At 46.6% G+C, this 12,527-nt stretch overlaps 1 protein-coding gene across 1 annotated transcript in view; it reads left to right on the top strand.

Annotated features, from left to right (window-relative positions):
- Nucleotides 1-12,527, top strand: part of Csmd2 (CUB and Sushi multiple domains 2) — a 535,187-nt gene that overhangs the window by 305,880 nt on the left and 216,780 nt on the right. The window contains exon 13 of the mRNA XM_070008973.1: nt 8,696-8,878. Coding sequence (XP_069865074.1) covers nt 8,696-8,878 — 183 coding nt within the window. The remainder of the gene's footprint in view (nt 1-8,695; nt 8,879-12,527) is intronic.

The following is a 12,527-nucleotide window of genomic DNA, read 5'->3' as shown; positions in this document are numbered from 1 at the left end:
AACCTTGCTGGAGGGCACCAGGGATGGATCTTTAGAGGAGCTGATGCTGGCAAGTGAGATTTACTTGAAGCATGAAAAGGTGGCTCTCAGACACCTCTGAGCAGAGGGACAAGTTGGTTTCAAAAACTGACACATAGATAGAAACAAAGCTAAAATCTCCATAGGAATAAATTGCAAAAGGAAGACTTGTCCTCTACCAGCACAGTCCATGTCCCTTTTCTCTAGATAATCACTCTGGCAGTGTGCACAGGACAGCCTTCTGAACGAAGGGGGATTAGACCCAGGCTTGAAAAGAGACCCCGGATAGCAAGCCAGCACATTCTCTTCTACACATTGCCTTTCCTCATGCCAGACCTTAAGCCCAGAGCCGTTTTCAGCTTCTCATCTGCTGTTTTCAGGACACCTCTACTTTTTTTTGTCTAGTCCTCAAAAGCTGAGCAGTCCAACAAACCCTGCTCTGGCCAAGCAGAACACAAAAGGGGTTCCTAAGATACTCACTGAGTTTCCATGATACCTTTGAACAATTTGCAGGCAGTGAGAGCTGATGCTTAGCTAGAGAGAAGCAGGTCTTATCAGAAAACCCAGTGCATCCAGTCTGTTCTGGACCCTGGGGCCTGGAAAACTTCACAGCAGAGGATGATGCACTGGAGTTTGTCAGGATATAATTTACCAATAGGAGAGACTCTAAATTCATGGCCCTTTGTAAACCATAAGCTCCAGTTTGGAGGCTGAGACCGACAGCTTGGAGGCATCCTAATACTCTACTCTTCCATACACATTGTTTTTTTCCCCCAGCCTTCTTCAGCCAGTAACAGACCAAAGAGAATGGAGGAGGAAGGAGATAGAGAGGAAAGCACCACCCACTTCCTCCTTCCACACTTCCATCCCAGCTACGGCCATCATGCGTCTCAGAACATATACACGCATGCCCTCTTACCTCCCTGTACCTTTCCCAAGGGAAAGTGGAGGTAGAATGTGATTCTAAGAACTCCAGATCTACCCCAGGAGTACAATCCTGGCACATCCAAGATGTCCTGGTCACTGGGTAGGAGTTTGTACTAACTGAACAGCACGTCTTGAGTACTTAGTATACTACAGCACTGGTCTGGGTTCTGAAGATGCAGACAGAATAAGAAATGGGCCTTGGGGCTTGGAGGGGCTGGTGCCCTAAGCTTTATGTTTAAAGCTCAGCTGCTGGCCCACTGTGGTCTTCCTCAGCGCATCCCTTTTCACCATCCTTTGCACTTCCTGCCACACTGTGCTCATATCATTTGTTCCCCTTTCTTCCCTCCCTCCATTTATTCCTCACTTCCATACTCTTCTCCCTCCAACACCTCCTAGATGCCCACTCTATAACCTGCACTCACAAGAAATGGGAATACAGACATTTCCCACTCTGTCCTCAAGAAACTTGATATTTGCCAGGGAGAAATACATGTCCCAAAGTACAGCACCCCAACTGTAGCAGAAGTATTCAAGGTGGGGCAGGAACAAGAGAAAAGGGTTCAGGCTTCTGCCAGGTGACTGTAGGGAAGACTTCGATTGGGACACCTTGTGCTGACACTGAAAGATGATTCTTTGTCTGGCAGAAGAGCAGGGGGTGTTCATTTCAGAAATAGCAAATGGCAGGTGCCCAGTCTGAACCAAGGGAAAGCCGGCAGGGCTCTTCAAACAACAGTGGCAATAATAGCAGCTAGGAAATATCACCTTGCTACTGGTTATACACCATGTGCTAGACATTTTGGCAATCGCCTTATGCACAAAACTCTTTAATCCTCATGATGATTCTGGAGGGACATTGTAATCATTTTTATTTTAAAAATGACAAAACTAAGGAAGAATAAATAAGCATGTGCCTCAGGTCTATCGCTTGGTATCAGAACCAGGACTCAGGTCCAGACTCTAACCTCACAGTCCTTGGTCATTGCCATTGGCCTGCTTGGCCTCCCTGCAGAGCACTCAGTTTTGTGATGTGCGAATCTCATCTGGCCAAAGATGAGACTGGGGTGAGGCAGGTCCCAGCATGCTGAGGAGTTAGGGTTTCAGAAGCCATGGAGCAGGGACAGTATGAGTCATCATGGGCTGCTTCCTAGAGTACAGAATAGAGGGAAGAAAAAGGAGCCTCAAGGTGCCTACTTCTACCCAGGTGGGAAATGGTGACCTCAGATAGAGAAAAGAGGAGAGCAGAGGATGCTGGGGCATTGAAAGTGAAGAGCCAATAATCAGAGAGACAGTAGGAGCAATGGGAAAGGGAAAAATCAGAGCTGATTCCCAGGTTTCAGCTTCAGACAACCTCCATGAAGCCTGCCCAGTGCTTCCAGCTAAAGGCTAGAGCTGCCCCCCCTCAAACCCTATCATCAGTTATACACCTCCTCAAGTCCCTCCATCATTTGCATTGGATTCATGGTCATAGCCACCTGTCTGTCCATTCTTCTAACCCAGGGCTTAGAAGTCAAGGCTCTCTGTGTTTAGTGTGTCATTTGACACAATTTCCATTCAGTAAATAGTAGCTGAATTCATACATTAAACCAAATACTCTGTGTGTTCTGGACAAGATACTAGGTATACAGTGATCTATACTACTTAATCAGAGCTTGATTCCATAGAGCTCACAGTGGAGGGGGAGGCAGGGCAAGCCGGGCACTCAGCTTATGCCTGATGCCCAATCAGATGGTAAACTCCAGGAGGACAATTTTTGTCCTGCTGCTATGACCCCATGGTCTAGGACAGTAACTAGTAGAATAATGGTGGAAAGAACAGATGAACAGTTAACAAGGGGCAATCAGCCCTATGGAGAGAAAGAATGGAGCACCAAGAGAAGGGTAAGAAGTCTAAGGTGAGAAGTCAGTGAAAGTGTGTCAGTAGTTATCAGTGGTGTAAGCTCCTGTCTGTTGGCTGGGAAGTTCACCACATGAAAGGAGAAGAAAGAAAGCACTAGCTTGAGCTGAGACAGAAGTAAAGGAGCAATGAAGGCTCACTGCTTGGAAAGGCAGCCCAGGCTTGGACTACTGTCTCCTTCTAAATGTTCTTCTTCCCTTGGAGAACATCAAAGAGCCAGCGAACTTATAGACATGTGATGCAGTTCCTTCTGGACAGAAGTTGTCATAAAAGAGGATTCCAGTCAACTGTTTAAAATTGGGAAAAAATAAACAGAATGTGACAAATTAATCAAGACTGTAGGCATTCACACTCAGTGAGACCAAAGGAAGAGATCTTAGGGGAGGAACACAAAGATGCAATGCCTATGTGCCTGTGAGCATTTACAATAATATTTATTCAAATGAACCCCAGGAAATGGAAACAAGGGTTTTTCCTTTATTGTTGTTTTTGTTTTCTCTTATTTTTGTCTTGCTTGTTCATTTATCTGTCTTTGACAGGATAAGGGATGGCACTGAAATGGAGGGAAAAAGGGTAAACAAATGTGGCAGTGGTACTCACTAGCCACTATATTGAAAATGAACTATACAACTTATGGATTTGGGATGGAAGGGGGAAAATGGGTAAGAGCAAGGGAAGGGTTGATATTGTCCAAAAAGAAATGCACTCTTTAACTGACTTTTGTAACAACCCCTCTGTATGTCACCTTTATAATAACAATTTTAAGTGTTTTTCTTAAAAATTGAAAAAGCTTAGGAAGACCAAGAGCTCATAGAAAAGTAAGGATAAAAGAATCCAGAAGGGAAAACAAACATGGCAGCTCCTGAATCTACCATGTTCAGTAGATTCCCTTTGTGGGGTGAGGTGCCTCACAAGCAGATGTCTCCTGCCTCCTAGCTTGCCTTTTGGTTGGCAAAAGAAGGAGGACACTTATAAAGTAGAATTGCATTAAATGAGGTAACAGGAAATTGCAAGAGTGATTTTTTTCCATGTTAAAATTCCATCTGTCTTCCTGAAATTATGACAATTCAGTCGTGGTCTGAACCTGACCATGAGAACCAATAACAAGGGCCTTTGTAGCAGGGTAGTGGATCACAGGGAGCCCTCTTCAGGAAGGCAGGGAGTCTGAATCCCTGTGTTCTCCCCAGGGTTGATGATAGGTTTAAAGGGAAGGCCCATCCCAGGACAAGGGAAATCAAAGAACAGAAGCCAGCCACCATCCTGTCTTCCTACCAATACTCCCCAACTCTTACCCAACCCTGCTCTGTTTTTTCCTCTCCCCACATCTACAACTAGGACCTCTTTGCAAGGCAGCCCTACCTCCCTTGAGGTCACCATTACCAGGCTCATTTTTCTCCACACTAGATGAACTTCATGCTGCGCAGATGGCTCTCAAACTTTCTCTCCACTGCTCATCCACCTGTGTGACCTTCTCCTTTGACCTTACTCTGTCTCCCAGCTCCCTGTTTTCTACCCCTTGCTCATCACTGACACTGGTCACTTCCTCTCAACTCTAGGTGTTGCCATAGCCTAGTAGTCTATCAGTCCTTGCCCATCTCACTTCCTTTCAGAGCTGTCGCTCTGGCGGCTGGACTCTATCCTCTAGCACCTCTCAAATCTCAGGGTCATGCATCCTGCCCTGGGACCCTTGGTTTCTCAAGTCTTTGATTTGTCACCACTGCCTGCTTCTGTGGTGTCTCACTTGTCCCAGCATCTCCTTTGCTTCAGCTAGCACTCAGCCAAACGTTTAGTTAAGAGCTTCACATCTTTGCCTATTGCCTTTTGTGTCTCCAAATTCAACCCCATTCCCAGTTACCTCTTCCTGTACATCGGGGGTGGGGGGGAGGTCAGGAAGTCCCTAACTGCTGCTGGGACAGGGTGCATAGCCCGGCAAGGTAGAGCTCCTACAGTGAGTCACCTCACCCTCAGTGGGCACACAGGTGTGCATGCATCTGGTTTGAGTTCTCTTCTCCTGAGTAACTGCTGTAGACATCTGTATCATTGTCAAATCCTTATCCCCAGAACTGGCCACCTGCTTTGTCCCAAGGACCATGACCTCCTGCTTCACCTCCTGCCATCCTACCAGAAAGCTCATGGCAGCCACCCCTTCCCTGTTTGCTTCTACCAGAAGAGCATCCATCTAGTTGCTAAGGCCAGCTCTTCAGCATTCCCAGGGTGCCTTCTCTGGATGTTAGTGCTGACCTTTTCTATTTCTCTTCCAGTACTTCAGTTGATTATGTAATCATCTATCACCCTCCTCCCTTCCTTCCTCTCCGCTTCCTCATCTTCTTTACCTCCCTGTCTCTGTTCTTCTTTAGCATTAAAATCTGGTCAAACTTCCATCTTATGAACTATTTTTCACCACTATCGCCTACCCAAGGCCATATCTCTTCATAAGCTGCTGCCTAATTCTTCTCTTTTCTTTCAAGGCCAAGAAATCTTTTCACTGAACATCATCTGTTCTTCCCATGCCATCTTTGGAGCCCTTCTCTCATTGGGTATTGGCCCCATCAGGACACTCAGTCTACTCCTGTCTGCATCACAGGTGGCTTCCTTTGGCTAATCTGCTTTTCAGAGTCTACTAACCTTCACAAAATTCATCCTCCTCCAAGCTTCTGTGCTCCTACCCCTCAGGATTTCAGTCCACATGCTGCTCCCCATTACATCCCTAATGACCCATTCTGAGCCCACATCTCTTCTCACCCTTCTTGGATAGTCTCCACTCATGGGTTCTTTTTATCATCTGTGCTATCTCTCAGTTTCAATTTTTTTTAGACCTGAACTCTTCCCTGGACTTAAAACCCATGTAGACTCTTTCAACTTGAAAATACCATGAGGAGATTTAAAAAAAAAACACCTCAGCATGCCCTAGTGAAGAACCACCATTCAGACCTGCAGTTCTGTCTCAGGAGACAAACCTCAGTACCCAGGCCCAGCCCTCAAGCATGGCATGACAGACCTCTGCCCTTTCCTTCTTCTTTACTCCCACTATAGCCGATGGCTTCTTCCTAAATCAGGCCTCTGTACCTTCCTACTTCTCTCCATGCCTACTTCCCAAGCCAGGGCAGAACATCAGAGCATCTCCCTGATCCTACTGTGAATTTCCTAGTCGTGTAGAGACGTCACAGAGTCAGGCCCTGCATCTGCTCCAGTCTCCTCTGTAACGCCAAGCACAGGGGTCTACTCTGAGCAGACACTCCAGTGTTGCTGAGGGGATGAATGCTCTCCTTCCCTCCAGCTGGCTGTCTCCAGACCACTCTTCAGACTGAATGGTCACTGTGACCTTTCTCACATGGAGATTTTAAACACTGACTGAGTGAAATCTTTCACAGACTCTCCACTACCCACCATCTAAAGTCTAGTTTCCTCAGCAGGCCCATCAAAACCCTTTCCAGCCCTGGCTCTCATCACCTTGTAGAAAACTTGTACAAACTTGCAGAGTACAATGTGTTGTGGCATAGGAATACAGAGCCATGGAATTGGGAGAGATAGGGAAGAATTATGGAAAGGGTAACATTGATCAAGATGCATTATACTCATCAACCCATGTGTTGAAATAACACCTCCATACAACTACTTAAAGATAATTTTCTGAAAGGGCCTTAGAAGCTTCACAACTCAAGTTTGGCTCCCTAATCCACTATTGCTAAATTCTATGACCTTAGATGATTGTGTAATGCCTCTGTGCTTTAGGTTTCCTCTCGTTTAAACAGGGAAAATAGTACCTTGCTCTCAGTGACCCAAAGGTGAAATGAGTCAGTACACATAAAGGGCTCACAGTGGAAAATAGGAAACCTTAGGTCTGGGTCCTACCATCTGGGAGCAGGACCCAGCTCTGTCTTCCAATGCCAGGTAATGTTCACCAGGTCACCAATGCATGAAGTGACAGTCCTGGCTTCCCAGGAACATGAGTTGTGGAGAGCATGGTTGGGGCACTGGGAGAGGAACCTCTGCTTGCTTCCCCACATGCACTTGTCACAGGGGCCCCTTCTTCCTTCAGAAGCCTGGAGCTCTGGGACTGGAGCAAAGGGCCCATCTTCCCTGAAATGCTTCAGTGTCGCCCGCCCACCTACCTGAGCATGCACAAAGGCAGCTCAGAAGATGGCTCAGCTATGATTTGGGGGGAGGGAAGGTAAAGGGTGAGGCCAGGGGATGTGTGAGATGCTAGGTGGGTGAACCTGTACTCGAGATTCCTTCGATCGGGCACACGGTCATACAGACCTATACACTCAAGTGCACTTCATGTTTGACTTGTTTGACTCCACATCTCTTTTCTCTCTCTCTCTCTGTCTCTCTCTCTTTCTGTCTCTCTGTCTCTGTCTCTCTGTCTCTCTTTCTGTCTCTCTCTTTCTTTCTCTCTCTCTCTCTCTCTCTCTCTCTCTCTCTCTCTCTCTCACACACACACACACACACACACACACACACACACACATGCACACACTTCTCACCACAAAATGCCTTGTTCTTTCCCTTCTCCTAGGACTAGAGGTTCTGATTTTGGGAGTAACCTGAATATGTACACATGTAATGAAGTCTGGGGCTACCCTGATCAGCCTACAGACACCCCATAGTTGTGGCAAGAAGACTTTACAGAATCAACTCTCTGGGTCACACACAGTGACTTCAGAGCCATTTCTTCTGACAATCTAGACCAATACACAGAAAAGTCTGGGTCCCTTTGGCTGCGGAGTCCTGTGCAAGTCTGGCATACTCTGCTAATGCCTCCAGGTCCCTGTCACCTAAATGTCAGGACTCTCATAGTTATTTTGCCATCTTCCTCCTTAATGACTTCTGTCCCTCCCACAAAATGTCTCCCTCCCAGGACATACCACCTTCTTCATTTCATAGTACTAACTGAATGCAGCATGGTAGCTAGGGGGGTGACTGGAGGAGCTCCAAGGACATGGCCAAGGCACACTCCTTCTGGGTCCTGACAGACACTCTCATGAGGTGCCCATCACTTGGGGTCCTCCCATGGACCCCCTACACATGGCTGACTCCACTATCACCTAGAAAAAAACTTTAAAATTTAGTTACTGGGGTGGGGTGGGGGTGGGAGGTAGTGGCTTAACCTGTAATTCTAGCTACTCAGGGGACTGAGATCTGAGGATCTTGGTTCAAAGTCAGACTAGGCAGGAAAGTCCATGAGACTCTTACCTCCAATTAACCACCAAAAAGCCAGAACTGGATCAGTGGCTCAAGTGATAGAGCACTAACCGTGAGCAAAAAACACTCAGGGACCATATTCAGGCCCTGAGTTCAAGCCCCAGGATCAACACCACAAAACAAAAATATACTCAGTGAATCATTTACTTCATTTTACTGGCTACCATTGAATGGGATGGAATGGAATAATTTAAAAAAAAAAAAACCCTTCCTGAAACAGTGCATCTTTATCAGAAGGCAGTCAGTATTGATTCCCATGTAATCTCTGGTTCATCACAAAGACCACTGCCTTGTGGTCTACGTTTGTGTTAGCCACTCAATGGACTGAACAACATCCATGTCAGCCAAGAAGTCTCCAAGCTTTGGAACTTGTGAGGACACCTGGGACAAGTTAACCCATGAGACATGTAAACCCACCCCTCTTCCCACATCGAACATATCCCATCATCTACAGCCCTTTATTTGTATAGCATGACAAACCTGTGGCTTCCTTAGACAGCACAGTATGTAAGCAGGACCCTCATCCTTGGATAAACCGTTTCCCCATGGGCTCTGCGCAGTGACTCATGGAGGGAGGGCAGTGGGTGGAGCAGCTTCAGAAGAGGAACGAAGTCACTTTTGTCTCTGTTTTCTTGTCTTCCTTGTCTTTCAGAGATCGAGCAGGGCAGTTGCGGCGACCCTGGGATACCTGCCTACGGCCGGCGGGAAGGTTCCCGCTTTCACCACGGTGACACACTCAAGTTTGAGTGCCAGCCCGCCTTTGAGCTGGTGGGGCAGAAGGCAATCACATGCCAAAAGAATAACCAATGGTCAGCTAAGAAGCCAGTCTGTGTGTGTAAGTGAGCGGAGGTGGCTGCTGCAGAGCTCCCCCTAGAGGAGAGGCACGCTGGTTTCCTTGGGACCACAGTGAAGGGTGCCCATAGCTCCCACTCTGGTTGTTTCTCCTGTTCCTCCAAATGTGGCTGGCTGGGTCTCCATTTCTGGCAGTAACATGGTAGACTGCAGCATTGATGGTTGCTTTTGACCTTTGGGGACTTTCTTTGATGTCATCTTGCTCTCCCTGTTGATCTTTAAGGGCAGGGTAGACAGACACCTGGGCATGACCCCATGAGCCTGAGACCCAAGTAAGCCTCCCCTCCCTGGTCACCACCACTGACCATGTGGGGTTGGAGGGACTGGCAGGTCTATATGGTGGTAGCATCTGGGTGGTTCCTGGAAGGGCCTTGAAGGACACATAACATTTCCCATATCGGCTGCCTTGTGTACGGGATTCGTGAAGGGATGTGGGCTCTTTCGGAAGGAGGTTGGAGTTGAGTCTCTTGCATTGAGACAGTGATGAAGCTTGTCATCCTTCCTCTTTGGCAGACTGGCCATACTTCTCAGCACACAGGATACTGGGAGTCTTAACTCATGAAGGAGGGGAGGGAGTATGAGGAACTTATGGGTGGTAAGAGGCAGCCAGGCATGTCCTGTGTTGGGAAATCTGAAGTTGTAGCTTCTCCGGTCTCTCATCTGTTCTCCTGCTCCTTGCCACCCAACCTTCTCCAGTTCAATCCATGGGTTCCTTCCAGGGAAGGGCAGACAGCCGGACCCTCTGATCCTTCACCTCCCTCAGTGGGCAGCTCAGGCCTTCTGAGATCCATATGCCATAGAGAGAAGAGCCTGAGAGGCAGTTAGCATCTCTGTGAGGATGAATGAGAGTGGGTGGATGAGTTGGCCAGGTGGGTCATACCACAGTGCTTATGCTTTTCAAACAACAATAACAAAACACTGACTATGTCTGGCAGACCATTTTTGATAACTTGTTAGTTTATTTGTGTAAAAATTCTTCAGGAGTTTAAAGATCAAATCACTCTTAAATGCACATGGAACTTAATCACCTTTATTAAAACAAAAATAATCAATTGCGTGGTATCTACTCACTTCCCTTCTCCGCCCTCCTCCCTCCCCTGCCCCTTTATAGTTGCAGAACTGGGATTTCCCTGCCAATGTTAGCCCCACAGCATGCTGGGAGCATCAGGGACAGAATGATCAACAGAGTTAGAAGGGCAGCACAAGGCCGGCAAGAACAAAGGTTCTGAGCACTGGTGAACTGAATCCAGGCAAAAGTGAACAGAACAAAAACTCTGGAGTTGCTGGCTGGAGTCAGTGTCCAAGGAGGCAAAGGTCTAGATGATTGGACCCTCAGGAACCATCTTCCTAACTTCTGAAATCTATCCAGATGAAACAAAAGCCTGAAGAGGGCCAACCAAGGTTCTAGGGTAGAGAGCCACAAAGAATGAACAGGCAAGGGAAGCTAGCCATGTACTCAGGACCAGCACAAGGCTCCCAGGCCCCAAAAACAGAGATATGATAACAAGCAGAAGTCACCTAGGAGTAGGGGGTAAGAAGCACTCAAATACTCCAAGAATTCAGTGACTTTCTGCCTCTTGGGATTCGTTTTAGAATATTTTTTTCTAAAATGTTCACCAAGGGCAAGAAACCTTGAAGTACTGCTCACCAGGGCCTTAGATTCTAGAAGCAAGGCTGGCAGACTCCAAAGAGCTGGGCACTGCTCATACATAGCCAAGAGAAAAGAAGATTGAGCCATCCCTGCAAGTATGGTTTGGTATTTTCTGTAGTTTCAGACAGGACCAGGAGCCTGAGGCTTGTTGGTCAGAACTGTGAAACAGATATTCTGGGGATGCTGGCATGGTGAGTGTTCTAGACAATTGTGGAATGTAGAGGATGATGGCACTCTAGGCACCTCCATCACTCAACTGTGTCAGTATGCTTGTGTGGAACAGAAATCACAGCCTGAGGCTGAGGGATGCTGGCTTCAGTGGAGGAGGCCAGGCAACTCTCCCTGGGTCACATGAATAAGAAGGACCATCATCTGTCTCTCTCTGCTTAGTACCCAATCCCTAACCTGGAGTTGTACCCTCTGAGGTCCCGGGCTTTGCCCTCCAGATGCTTGCCATCTGACTGGTAGTTAGGGGATGGTGATAAGAAAGTGTAGATACCCTGAAATAACTTGGAATTCAACATGTGAAGACCCTGATTCTTGGTCCTGCCTTGACTTCCAGACTGTAGTCAGGATGTCTCCTGGATGCTGGCTTCCTAATCAATTCAACAGGGTCAAACTCCCATTTTGACTACAAAAATGCTAAGTCTCTTTGTCATATTTACAGTGAAAGAAAACTGTCAGCAGTCGCCCCTATGTTTTCTGCACAAAGGGTGCTTGGAAACGGCTTCATAAAGTGGGTCATTACAAAACCGGTCATACTTTGATTTAGAGACACTTCTGCTCCAAACTCTGAATCAAAAGAAAAGAAGAAAACCATACTGTCTGATCAATAGAAAAGGTAAAGCACCTGTAAAGATCTATAAAACTATGAAAGAGTAAGGCTGTCTCTGTGTATAGTAGAGTGTTCATAAGCATACACATGAATACTTTTAGCAAAAGTTGACATAAATGGCCTGACTTTTCCCCATATCAGTCACAATAAATATTAACATTTAATATAAATATTAATTAGCAAAAAAATTTAATGTTCTCTCCTTAGGAGTTAGAAGGCAGTAGAGAAAATGGTTGTGGTAGCTCAGATGTCCAAAGAAGTATGAAGCAGCTCATGGTTCTTTTTCTTGAAGCATTTTCTTCAAAACAGCATCTTACTAGGGAATTGCCCTACAGAGACCACACAAGTATACACTTCCTTCATGTTTCCAAACATTCTCTGCAGCAAGCAGTGACTTCAGAATCATTTCGCTAGCTTTTGAGCTGCCCTCACAGTGGTAGACAGTCTTTTTTCCATCTAGGTTGTCAGTAAGATGAGGTATCTCACAGTTCAGAGCATTTTAAAAGAAAAGATAGAGCCAACTTCTCCCTCCCACCCCTGGCCCTTCTGTCCTTCTTGGTTAATCCTCATCTTCAGGGACAAGTGCTCAGAATCAGTTAGGAAGTAGTTCTACTCTCCATCCATTCAGTGATATTTGTGAGCGTCTATTTTGTGCTAAGCCCTGGGATTTGGAATCTAAGACGTTCAGGCTCTGGCTAAGAAATTTACTCAGCCTGGCTATTCCTGAGGAGAGAACTCTGGCCAGACTGCCTGTGTTCTTCCAGAATCTCTGCTTGTTTTACCTATTACCTTATTGGAGAATGATGAGCTGCTCTCACATCCTCATCCAGCCCCATTCCTCCTCAATAGAACTACGATGAGAAGGGAGATACAAATAAGTCCGAGGGTGGTTTGTTCAATCTTTGATGCTTTGCTGACAGGCCAGCAGAGTGCTTCACACTTCATAAGGAAAGCAATTATCAGTCCATTAGCAGCCACTTTCAGAAGAAGTTTCAAAACAGCCTTCACCAGAGATGTGCCAGGGTCCACACAAAAGCTCACTTCCCTCCGCCATTTTGTAAAGCCCCATAAGAAGGTGTGAATCCTAATTGCTCTATCCTTAATATATATGGCATAGGTGTGAAATGAGAAAGCAAAGCCTCCTAG

Source organism: Dipodomys merriami, unplaced genomic scaffold (genome assembly GCF_024711535.1).
Source record: "Dipodomys merriami isolate MVZ:Mamm:240054 unplaced genomic scaffold, mDipMer1.0.p SCAF_71, whole genome shotgun sequence".
In the NCBI taxonomy this organism is placed as follows: Eukaryota; Metazoa; Chordata; class Mammalia; order Rodentia; family Heteromyidae; genus Dipodomys; species Dipodomys merriami.
The sequence above is the reverse complement of the archived record's forward strand: the minus strand, read 5'-3'. Positions and strand labels throughout refer to the sequence as shown.